This window comes from Leptosomus discolor, chromosome Z, assembly GCF_034619465.1.
Source record: "Leptosomus discolor isolate bLepDis1 chromosome Z, bLepDis1.hap2, whole genome shotgun sequence".
NCBI lineage: Eukaryota > Metazoa > Chordata > Aves > Leptosomiformes > Leptosomidae > Leptosomus > Leptosomus discolor.
In genome coordinates, this window is record NC_141419.1 from 61,107,822 (window position 1) to 61,120,511 (window position 12,690).

Here is a 12,690-nt window from a genome sequence, read left to right on the forward strand (position 1 = left end):
CACAGCAACAAGCATAACATTGACTTGGGATTCTGGAAACCCTGAGCCAGTTTCTTACTACATAATCCAACACAAACCAAAAAACTCTGAGGAGCTGTATAAAGAAATTGATGGGGTGGCCACAACACGCTATAGTGTGGCTGGCCTAAGCCCATATTCAGAGTATGAATTTCGGGTAGTTGCTGTAAATAACATTGGACGAGGGCCACCCAGTGAGCCTGTGTCAACAAGAACTTCAGAGCAAGCACCTTCAAGTGCCCCACGCAACGTGCAGGCCCGTATGTTGAGCTCTACCACCATTTTGGTACAGTGGGAAGAACCTGAGGAACCTAATGGACAAATACAAGGTTACAGAGTTTATTACACCATGGACCCCACTCAACATGTCAACAGCTGGATGAAGCACAACGTGGCTGACAGCCATATTACCACTATTGGGAATCTGGTACCCCAGAAAACATACTCTGTGAAGGTTCTTGCTTTTACTTCTGTTGGGGATGGACCACTTTCTAGTGACATTCAAGTCATCACTCAAACAGGAGGTAAGCTAGCAATGCACAGAATCTGTGTGAAACAATTAAATACAGAAATTTTGCAGAGGGAGAATTTGAGTCTAAAATGTTGAAAAAAAAAACTTCCTCTGAATGATAGCCAGATTATCCAGGCAGCTTTGGCACATAACCTTTTCTCAATTCCACAGTGCAAGTTATCACTGAAGAGTGGAAATTATCTCCTCACACTTTCATTTCTTTTTTCATCAATCTCAACAAATTTAACTGAAGTTTAACTGAAGTCTCAGGGAGACCTTTATCTTGGAGGTGGCCAAATGTTAGGGGCTTCTATTTGGCAGTTCTCTGTGCACCAGAGATGTTTATCAAGTAATTCTTCATAGCTTTCTTTGAGGAGTTACCTGTGTTGGTGTGTTTTCTTTAGGTGGGGTGTGGTTCCCTTATGCTACATCACCCTAGTGAATCTTGCTTTTGGAAATTTAAAATGTATGTGTATTGCATGTGTGTTCAAATAGTTGATAAGGTTCTAAAAACACAGAAAACGTGAAAGCATTAAAAAAACAACAAACCTTTGTGTAGGTTCTAGCAATCAGTTCTGTACTTTGTAAATCAAATCCAACCTGCCCCTACAAAGTGCATACCACAAGGTCACCATTTACTTGTTTTATGTTTGCAGTTAGGTTGTTTTGTTTCTGTACGGGAGTTTTAGGTCCATGAATTAATTTTATTAGCAAAGGACAAGCAACCATAGTGAAAAACACTGCAGAGAATTTTTATGAAATCAAAAGTGAGAAGCTGTGAAGGAGCTACAGTGCAGAAAGTGTTTTATTGTAGCAATAACAAATAAAAGCTCCCTTTGTCTAGTGGTTTAGAGAAAGCTGTGTGAAGTATTACTGTAGGTCAGTGATTGCCTAGAAGTATTATATAATGCTATTTCAGTTTTTTACTGCTGGAAAGTTTCCTGTTGAAGAAATTAGCAGCCCTCAGATTCTTAAAAAAATGTATCTCTAAAGTGTAATCGAAGACAGTTATGTTTCATCCACTTTTTGCTTCTGCATTTTACCAATACGCATTTAATAAAGAACAGAAATTGAGGTATTGTCCTGGAACCTTTCTAAGTGTTGAGTTACACAAAGGTCTAGGTATTACATTTTGCAATATCTCAGTGGAGAAGTTTCTAAATTAACTTTTTTAGCTCGTGTAGTGGTACATTAAAATGTGTCTGTGTGCACATGCAAATATGTACACCATAGTTTAGTTTTGGCAATTGTAACCTTTTTTTATTGACAACTCACTTCTTTTTGCATCCATGTGCAAAAATCTCTTAAAAAAAGAAGGTTTAGTGAGCTACTTGTCCGTGTTTCCACTTACAACCGTAAACCTCTTAGATTAACAAGAGTTTGTCAGTGGCTTCCCCAGAGAAGGATGAAGCAATTGAAATAATGAGCAGTGAGGCTCAGCCGGACTGGCCTAAGTTACGTTGCTTGCTGAGGTCACTTCAGAAAAGCTCTGTTTACTAAAACCTTTACAGAACTTGCCATTAAACATGCTGTCTGTTTCCAGTTACTGTGCAATCTGATGAAATTATGACAACATTAACAGTGCAAGAGGGATTCTCAATACATGTTTTCAACTTTGTAACAGAGTTGAGTTGACATTGTTTATTTGTAACTACGTTCAAAATCAAAAGAAAACAAAAAATGTGGCATACGGGAGGCGTTTTTAAGCACTATTACTTGTGCTTGAAATATGAACATGTTGAGTTGTAAAAGGGAAAAGTAACTGAGAAAATCTAGTGCAGTTCTCCAGTTCAGGGAATGTTTCTATCCAGCAGTTTCTCTTAGTGAACACTGCAGAATAAAATGCCCTCCTTGCCCTTCTCTTACAGATTTGCTGTAATCTAAATCTGAATATGGTTATTTTGTTTTAAGTCTCTCTCTGAGGCTGAAACTGATCCAAACAGTGAATTATAAAGCGCCATTTAAAAACAGCAGAAATTGATTTAATGGAAACGTGTGTAAAAGACTAAAAATAGGAATGGGACGGTGATTACATTTTGATTGATTTTTTTTGGTTTTTTTAAACAAATAAACCTATCATTGTGGATATGTAGCTTAACCCTTACGCTAACTTTGGGGATATTAGAGTATATGTACAGCAAAATCTGATTCACAGCTGTGACTTACAGGCTCCATTAGTTTGTTTTCCTTCAAAGCCTTCTTCCCTTATGTGTACTCTGGTCTTTGGAGAGACATTATAAAATGAATAATTTGTTTTAAAACATCCTGTTTACAAGAATCTTTGCTTTCTAAGAGCAGAGTCATTCTTTTGAAATGACTGTATAAGTGGCTTCTGACTTTGCAGGTCAACCAAAACTCTTCTCTTAGTGTAAATATTTTTTTGCTAATTAAAATATTAACTAGAAAAAGCAGTTTGAGGGGAGGAGAAAGGAGCATTTTTCAGACAAACAAACATTAAAACCAAAAAAAATTTTATGTTCAGTTTTGTGTTTCAGTATCCTGCTTAAGCGTTTTAAGGAAAAGCCATGTCCTATTGCACAGTTGCTTTCAGCAGTGTTTTCTTTACTGTAAAAAGACATCACTTAAAGAAATTAAGTAATCAGAAAACAGCTGTAGAGCTGAGCCTTTTGAATAAGGGAAGATCAATTACAAAAGCTATGCCTAATTAAGTTCTTATTTTGCATTTTGGGTCAAAGGATTCGATTCTGCTGAGGAAGGGGTCAGGACCAGTATATTATTTAGGGGAACTGGCTTGCTAACACCAAATTTTGGAGTAAAGAAATACCAGTATAAGATTTAGTGTGATGCCTCTTGTCATTTTTCTTTACTTCACTAGAAACCAAAAGCTCGGTTTGTTTGTCTCCACTTAGCTGCCCAGGATACACTTATGTTTCTTCTCATATTTCCTTTCTTTGCTTAACCTAGTCAGAAGTACACACACTCTCTGAGCAACATACTTTAGCCTGTGTGTACCAGGAGAATTCTTGAGCTTTAAACTGAATGTCGGGATTTGGTTTTGGATTGGTTTTGGTATTGTTTTTAATGTGCAGAGAGGATAGCTACTGAAGGAATTCAGAGAATCCTGTTTTTACTCTGATCTTGGGTAGAAAAAGGAGACGGTGCAAGATACATGATGTCTATTAGGTAGTGGATTATTGGAGAAAGAGAGAGGAAAAAATATTCTCGGAAATTAATATGTACCCGTAAACATATGCTTTTTTAAATAAGAACTTACAGTTGGCAGTGGTTTAAAGACTGAGGATTATTACAGTTATAAAAGGCTAATCTTTTGAACATATGGAAAAGGACAATAATGAGAAGGTCAAGTATCTGACTTGCAGGGCACATAAATGAAGCCTTAGCTTAAGGGAAATTAATTAATGGTGCTGGAGTTCTTACTGTAAAGAAGATTAGAAATTCAGAGGAAGGGAGTCTGTAGCAAGAGAATACAATTCTGCAATGTCTGGGAAAGCAGCAAACTAACTGCTTTCCCAGACATTGCAGCTTTTTTCATGAACACATGAATGGGGAAACCTCATGCCTCTGAAGCTCCACAGTACTACTCTCCTAGTGAAGCATTTCATGGAAACGCTCTTCCACAAAGGAAGGGTTGAGAGCACACATCTGGAAACTCAACCGTGATGCAAGGAAGCAAGTGGAAGAAGAATCATTTGGAGCTGAGGTGGGGTGCAGGATGGTTTTTAAGTGACAAAATTCTCCTTAAGGAACATTTCTGGTCAGTTAGCAAAGAATATTTCAGCTTTTGAATAACTACTGTGCTCTCAAAGCACTGCTAACTTCTGTTAAGTGCCCCAGTCTTTGTGTCTGCTTCATTTAAATGCTGACATGATGAGACCAATATTGAGGATCTTGCCCTCACACAGTGATTTTTCTAGCTTTTAATCTCCCTGTCTTACTTCTGGTTAGTAGGGATATGGAATCCTTATTATTTTTTTTTTAATCTGATTTTTTTTCTAGTCCAGAATTCTGATTTTTGTAAATATGTGGATGAGCACTGGAAATGTGCACACATTACTTTTGTTACTGAACTTAAGTATGGAAGAATGCAGCTTGAAATAATTTTGAGATAACTCTACTGCTACACTGTAGAAGTAGAGCATAGACAGAATTACTCTGAAGAGTGATTCATATCTTCACTGTGTTGTCTAGTCATTCAGAGAAGACTATGCAGGCTCTGCTTAAGACTGACCAACATGGGTTTTTTTTATTCTGTGGGCTCCCTCAATGTCAATTACACATATTATTTTACGAAAGTGATTTATAGATTTCTAGTTATTTTTCACAAAATGTGCTATGCTTTTTGGAGATCTAAAATGTATTAAATTATTTTAATACTGTGGTTCTGTGTTTGTTACTGGAGAACTGCAAGCCTCAGCTATTTTCAGACTCATTTGAAGAGGTTATTTCTGTTGTAGCAGAAAGACAGAGGGAGGGCGGGATGAACACATAGCGCATTACCCATTTTATTTTGTAATTATATAGCATGAGAATTTGGTATTTCAAAAAGTACAAGTATCATTTTACGAAAGAAAAACTTTGGAACACAGTAACTCTTCAATTGTAATAGCTTCTCTGTAGAGCTTCATGCTTCTTCTAGAGCAATCAGAAGCATGAACTCTTGGTCCCTTTCAGTTCCCAACTCATTGTAAATTCTCTTGATCAATCTATTGTCCTTTGCAAAACTGATTTCTAAATTGAACGGATTGAGTTTTGCTCTAGGTATGGATATCACCCTAGCAATATCATGGGGCCCTTTCTAGCCTGGAGTCTCTCGTCTATTTCCAGCATTTTTTTGAAACCCAGCACAGCCCTGGAGTGTGTTTCTAGTTATCTCAGATGGCTGAGGAGCTGTGTAGGGAACTAGAGTGCCTTTCCAGTTTGAGATCCAAATTGATTCTGTTCTGGCACTTGAGTCAGGGAGGGACGTAGAACCACATATGCAGGATGAGGTCCAGCAGTCTGCATTTGTTTCTTGTTAACCAGCAATACACATGGAAGACTAGGTAAGCAAAGGTGTAGAACTTGGAATGAAGTTTTAAAAAGAGTAATTCTGGGCTTTGTTTTGTCACTGCATTGTAGTGTTTCATTGTGTGTACTACCTAAGTTATGTCATGTTTACAAGCAAGAAATAAGAAGAGGTGTACTCGATGCACAGGGAATTTATGGGGTTTAATGTACATTTCTAGACTAAATTGACCTGAAAGCATAAAAGACAATATTGAGATAATGCTCATGCAAAAAGATCCCATGCAGTGAGCTGTCCATGTACAGCACAGATATGGAAAGTTAGATTTGTTCTGTGTAACAAAAAAACACTTCAGCAAGAGTATAAAGTCCACTTACGTAGATTTTCCAGTATCCCTAGGTTTTTTTCCATCTCTGAAGGAGACTTCTGTCAGCTCCTCCAGCTTGGCTTCGTTCCTGTGTGACAGTGAAGAATTTTTTGAACACATGTTGTGTTCTAGACATAAATCCTAAACAGTTTAAAAGTTATTGTTCCACTTTCTTTTCTGGTACTTTTTCTTTGGCTTAAGCCTTGGGTACCCTACCAAAATTTATCAGCAATACAGTTTGTTTAGTTTTTTCTCCATCTTATCTGTCTGTTTGGAGCAATGCAGATTTCCCTGTCACCTCTTTCTTCTGTTAGTGTTTTCAGCTTCAGAGTTGCCTAGCTGTGGATGAAAAATATGAGGCGAGACTAGATTTTGCAGCAAGATGTTATTTTGACAAACAGCTTTTGGAAAAGTCCAATTAACCATTAACTTGTCTTGTAAAATGATAGAGAATTGCAGAACTAAGACCATGAAGGGTTTCCTTATTGAAATAAATACTTGGAGGATGAGGGTCTTAAAATGTGCAGAGGGATAGGAAATACCTTTCATTTTCCATCTGCTGCCATATTTATCATAAGGGATGGGACCAGTCTTCATATGGGCCAGTTGACTGGTCATTTGCTATTACTGCCTGGCTGTGTTCTACAATTCATGTATCCATTCATTAAGCACATATCATAGCATCACAGGACAATTCAGGCTGGCAGGGTGATCTGGGGAGGTCTCCAGGCATTGCCCCTGCCCTGAGCAGGCTCAGCCGTGGACTCAGATCGGGCTGCTCAGGGCTTCACCCAGTCAGGGCATGAAACCCCCCAGGCTGGAGAAGGCCCAACCTCCCTGGGCCCAAGCCCCACCGCTGGGTTGTCCTCGTGGGGAAAAGTCTTCACCTTATCTCCAGCCTGAGCCTCTCGTGTTTCAGCCTGTGTGGCTGCCTCTTGTCCTCGTGCCATGCACCCCTGTGAAGAGCCCGGCTGCATCTGCTCCATCCCTCCCATCGGTGCTGGGGACGCTGCTGGGTGCCCCGGCAGCTGTCCCTTCTCCCATCTGAGCCAGCCCCAGTCTTGCAGCCTCTCTTCTCAGGGCAAGGACCCCAGCCCAGAGACATCTTGCTGGCATCCAAACCCAAATGCAGTACCCAGATGTGGTCTGGCAGGTACTGAGCAGAGAGGACAGTCCCTACCCTCCCTTGGCTCTCAGGGCCGCCTCCTATACACACCACCCCAGGCACTGCTGGCCCTTATTGTTGCCTCAGCACACGGATGGCCCCAGCTCGGCTCACTGCCCGCCAGGGCCATCCCCAACAGCTGCTCCCTGGGCCCATCAGCCTGCATCCCTACAGGGCTCTGCCTTCCCAGGACAGGTGCCTCAAGCTCCCTCTTAACAGCAGCCTGGCCCTTAAGTGTGTCGATTGGTCCCCCGACCCCAGCTTGGTGTCATCTACAAACCTGGAACATGTGCCCTCTATCCAGTCCTCCAGGTCACTGGTAGAGATGTCAAACATAAGATGGATAGCATGGCACATGCAACGTAAGCTGCTGTTTGACCTTCCATGACCAGGCAAAGGTGATTTTGTAACTCCAGCCATGCTGCTCCATTACTTTGCCAAAATAATTTTTTCCCTATTGTTTGATACACATTGAAGCAAATAATTTTTTCCACAGATCAGCCTTACCAGTTTTTATCTTTTTATCAGATGAAGCAAACAAAATGTCTACAGACAGGTACCCATCTGAATTTCATGAGATACATTTGGAACAACTTATAGCAAAATAAACACTTCCAAATAGCTGCCTAAACTCCAGATTTTATTACTAAGTTTTGGAAAGACTGCAGCAGGGTTCCACATCTCCTTTAAGCTGTGTTCAATAGGAGGCAAATCTGCAGCTGTTGTCTGATTGTTATTCAGGAGTGGTTTGAGGCAGCTAACCAAAAAAGTTGTAATGTTCACCTAGTAAATGTATTTGTACAACTATGGTATAAATTTGCTAAGTTAAAGTTTGATCTAGTGGTATTTCAGCATGTTTCAACATTAGGAATTATCCAGTTATTCCACTCTCCCTCTTAATTTCAAATCTATTCTACTTTTAAAAGATGAAATTAGAAATATTTCTGTCAAAAATACTGTGTTGATATTTCCTGTAATTGCTCCCTGTGCTTTGTGATCTTTTCCTATTTGCGCTTTGCAGTACCCAGGCAGTGGTCTTTTCTTACGCCAGACGTCTTTTAGAAAAGTAGCTAATTGCTCCTATCCTTTTTCTTCCCATTGATCCTCACTCGTCCCCTCAGAAATAGGCAACATCCTTCTACACTTTTCCTTTTCAACTTTGCCCTGTTTCTGAGGAAAAGAAAAACAAAGTGAGTGGTAGGGACTTGAAACCTCCACACAGGGGCTTGAATGTGCACCTCCTGTTTACAGGTTATGTGTCTGTTTAAAGGTTAGATATCAAACCTGCAGAAGCGTGCACGGGGACAATGTTCTACAGTGACATTCTGTAGAAGTCTGGGGAAGATAAAAATTACAATCACAAATTATTTTTACTGTTTGCTCCATGGTGGTTTTAAGTCTTTCACTGTACAAAAGAAATGCACTTGTAATGCTATAATAAAATTCTACCCTGGAGAAATGTGAAATGATCATTATTGTGACATCCTATTTGACACACCTGTTCTCAGTACCTGCTAACAAGTGCATCTTATTATTTTTTCTTAAAAAATAAGATCATGCCACATTTTATTCTTGAAAAGCTGGAAATGGTGTGGAAGACTGTTTCATGCTTTATCAACAACACTATAACTGAAAGTAATGTTTTATAATTTGGATGCTGAAATGATTGTATACATTTCAATAACAGGGTTATATTTTGCTTTCTTTTCCCAGTCAATGTTATTGTTTACAGAAGTAAGTGAGGGTCTGGATAATTTCAGTGACCATTACATAACACATAACAACAGGGAATGTTCTTGACTACTGGAATCAAAGTTGCGTTTTTAGTTCTTGCAATTAGAAAGTGTTGTTACTAGAAATTTAGCTATATTGGTAAAAATACAAGTCATTAAACAGGTGAAAATATGTCACTTAATGAGAACATTACTGAAGGTTCAGTAGGTTATTACTTCTTCAGGTTACAAAAGCATTCAATGTTTAGGGGTCTTAAAGAGCAGGATGTGTTTAGCGTCTTATTTATGAGCTGAGAAACCATTTTCAGATTTGGAAATGCATGTAATGATTTTATCACTTTCTTCTTTACTATTTCAGACAATCTCGTGTAGTACTAGTATTTCCCCATACACATGCACATGTATACATGTATATATTTTTGCCATTTCACACATAGGTTATTATATTACTGGTATTTATCACCTGGCATCTGTTCAATTGCATTTCAGTTCTGTGTCCATTATTTACAGTGAGAAGCATGTATTTGAAATCCTTGATAATTTCTAATGTGTGAATTAAATATAATTATTCTTTTTCTGAGCTCAGATTAATTTATTTCATAGTACAGTTAATCAATTTGTTTAAGTTCAGTAAGTTCAATAGAAGTAATATTTTATGAAACATTCGGATAATAGTTTAGAAGGTTTGAAAGGTAAGTGTTGAACTAGGCAAATAAACAAATGGCAACACTGCTCAACTTTTTCTTTAGTGCCCGGTCAGCCATTGAACTTCAAAGCAGAACCTGAGTCTGAAACAAGCATATTACTTTCCTGGACACCTCCACGCTCAGATACCATTTCCAGCTATGAACTGGTTTACAAAGATGGAGAGCACGGGGAGGAGGTAAGTGAAAAACATCTTTTAAATACTCTTTAATGAGTCAGACATAAAATGCTGCAATGGTTTAGAATTGGTGGATTAGTAACTTTTGTTAGTACAAGTAACAATAGACTGAGAGTGTGTGAACAGCAGAAAATGCTGTCAGTGGTTACCAGCCAGTGGAACTTTGCTGTTGTTCGCAATGAGTCATCTGCAGAAGTTGCAGCTGGTTTCAGGCATTGATCATGTCCCTCCAAGCCTATTCCGCTACAAAGGCTTGGAAACAGAAGTATTTTGGAGCATGTTATGGACTCATTAAGATTTTTTGCACTTATACTTGGACTTTGAAGTCTGTTTTCAGCCTTAGAGAATTTTTGTTTCTCTTTGCCACTGTGTAAGGGAGTTCTTAATCTTCTCTAATCTTTCAGTAATACTTGGGAAGAAAATATGCTTTTTTTCTAAAGATAAAAACCTACTATGGGATTTCTGTGGACCATTATTTCTTAAAGAATTTTCAGTTTGAGGGCCTCTGTGGTGTTAGCAGTGTAGATTTCAGAATAAACTGTTTTCTGATATGGAAACCGTGTGATATTGCCAGGTGTCCCAGACAAAAGAAAGAAGCCAGCAGTCTCAGAAGGCAGCAGGAGAGTGTCAGCCTCATTGATTTCTCCTGCATCATCAGCTCATTGCTAATGCTTCAGCTGAGCTTATGTTTATGGTGGCTTCACACGTATACTGTGAATGCATAAGGTTATTTTGTGGAAGGGGGCCAGATCCGTATTTCACCTCCAAACAGGGTGCAGTCCCCTGCTTAATAAGTTACCCTTTGGAGAATTATCTTCTTAATAATTTGAACACAAATTTAATTAAGAGGTTAAACCCAAGATTACTCACATTAGAAAATCCTGTAGTTCACTGTCATAAGATGAAACTATAGGTAAGGCTTTGTTCATGTGTTAAGGTCTGAAAAGCCTTTTATACCTTGTATACAGCTATTACTTCCTCAAAAAATATTTTTGGCTCTGAGTATCACCCATTAAGCTGTCAGCTTTAAAAAAGATTGTTCCTTAATGTTTGTTTGTCAAAAATAATTTATTTGGTTTTGGGTTTGTTTAGTTTGCTTTTTTTCTGATTTATTGTCTTGAATTTAAATTTTTCTCAATGGGATTGTCATCAGAGTATAAAAAGCATTTCTTCTATAGCAAACACATGGAATTCAGAGTCTGTGAATATTAATCAAGACATCTTATTTACATTTAGCAACGGGTTTCAACTGAACCTACTACATCTTACCGCCTGCAAGGCTTAAGGCCAAACAGCTTGTACTTATTCCGTCTAGCTGCACGTTCTCCACAAGGCCTGGGTGCTTCAACAGCAGAAATCTCAGCAAGAACCATGCAGTCAAGTAGGTGTCTTTCCTAGCTGACTTTATTCCCTTGTCTCGTATTTCTCAAAGAGATTAATCTCAGTAGCCCAGAGAGGCGGCAACAGAAAAAAAAGGCGAAAATACAGCATTCATGATGTTTAATACAGCAAAAGGATGCTTAAAATGTGTATTTTTGTAGATGTATTGTGATCACTTAATATACAAGTGGCTTTTACATAGTTTCAGAAGAAAACTATAAACCAGTGTCTAAGGATACAATATTATGCCATGATAATATTTTATGTTCTAATAGGATAAAATGTTTTATCATCCAATAGATGTACATTAATGACAGTCTTCCACCCATAAAATTCCACCTGCATAGTCTGCAGATTTCCTGGAATACTAGGTTGTTCCTGCAGCATCTCCTTGAATTTCAAGAAATTTGTAGAGTGGGTCTGCTTGGATATTTCAGACTGTACCAAAATTTTCCTTATAACTGTTCCTCTATAGGAGCTAATCTTTCTGATTTTAAGTCAATTTTTTTAATCTAGGCTTTTTATGATGGTCAGTCTTTTTTTACACTGGTAGAGAAATTGTTTTCTCACTAGATGCTTATGGAAACAATGTCAAGAAACTTATCACCTTTGTCTGCAAATAAGATGCAAAAATTTGTCAGGGATTTAAATATACATTTTAAAATATTTAAATTAAAACAATCAGATATTCAGAGATTATATCCAGTTTGCATTACACTGTCATTTTAAAGCTTAGTGCAATTCTGTTTGTATTTGTTTTAAATTAAGTGGCCTTTCTTTCTTGAAGTAATATTATTCAAAATAGAAAATTCAGATTCTCAGTTAACATGAGGCTTTTTAATTTGCAGTCATGACAGATGTGATTACACCATTAGTCTTTGTTAGTGTTATATATTAATAGTAATCAGTATGACTGGAGATACAGTGCTGCAGACCTTCAACCAAAGCTAAATGTGCTTCAGAAGCATTTCTAAGGCATTTGGAATAAGCATAAAAGATGATTACATACACAAGGCTAGTTCTAGACATAGTGGCAAGGTACCTTTTAATGTCAGCAATCCAGAATCAATAATTTGATGAAGAAAAAGTTATTTATTCTGGGAGCCATTTCAGCTATTTATAGTGCTCATTCTGTTATATTGGGTGAAGATTGCTTAGACTGGATACAAAGTAAACATCTAGGGGCAAGGTTGCATGTTCTGTATATAAGCACATTACCAATTTTCCCTTCCTGAATATAAGAATATGTTACGCTTTTTTCAGCCTTATGTCTTAAGGTGTTAGGAAAATCTTGTTGATTTCAGCGGGCAGACCCTGGGTATTTGCTGAAAAGATTGCAAAATCTTTTTTTGCAAAGAGTGTGTATTTTAAGAAAAACTTATATGCATCAATAAAACTGGTTACACAAGGAGCCTACAGCTTATCCATAGTTATATAAATGCAATATTTTTGCATTTTCAGAGTATAATGGATTAAAAATTAATAAACTTCTATGAGTTTATTAGCAGTATTCACCAGAATACGCTATTGCCTTTCATCTTGGTTTCAGAGAAAGATGCTACAGGGATTTATTTCATTACGTATAAGATCCTTAAGGGACATTTTACTTGTATTTTACTTCCTGCACAAGTCAGTGGTGCAAGGGG

General features: G+C 38.0%; 1 protein-coding gene across 2 annotated transcripts in view; it reads left to right on the forward strand.

The window, feature by feature from the left end:
* Positions 1 to 12,690, forward strand: part of PTPRD (protein tyrosine phosphatase receptor type D) — a 281,812-nt gene that overhangs the window by 147,005 nt on the left and 122,117 nt on the right. For both annotated transcript variants that reach the window (XM_086480568.1, XM_086480569.1), the window contains exons 9-11: positions 1 to 542; positions 9,531 to 9,664; positions 10,901 to 11,045. The exon at positions 1 to 542 is cut by the window's left edge and continues 40 nt beyond it. In XM_086480568.1, the coding sequence (XP_086336694.1) occupies positions 1 to 542; positions 9,531 to 9,664; positions 10,901 to 11,045 (821 nt within the window). The remainder of the gene's footprint in view (positions 543 to 9,530; positions 9,665 to 10,900; positions 11,046 to 12,690) is intronic.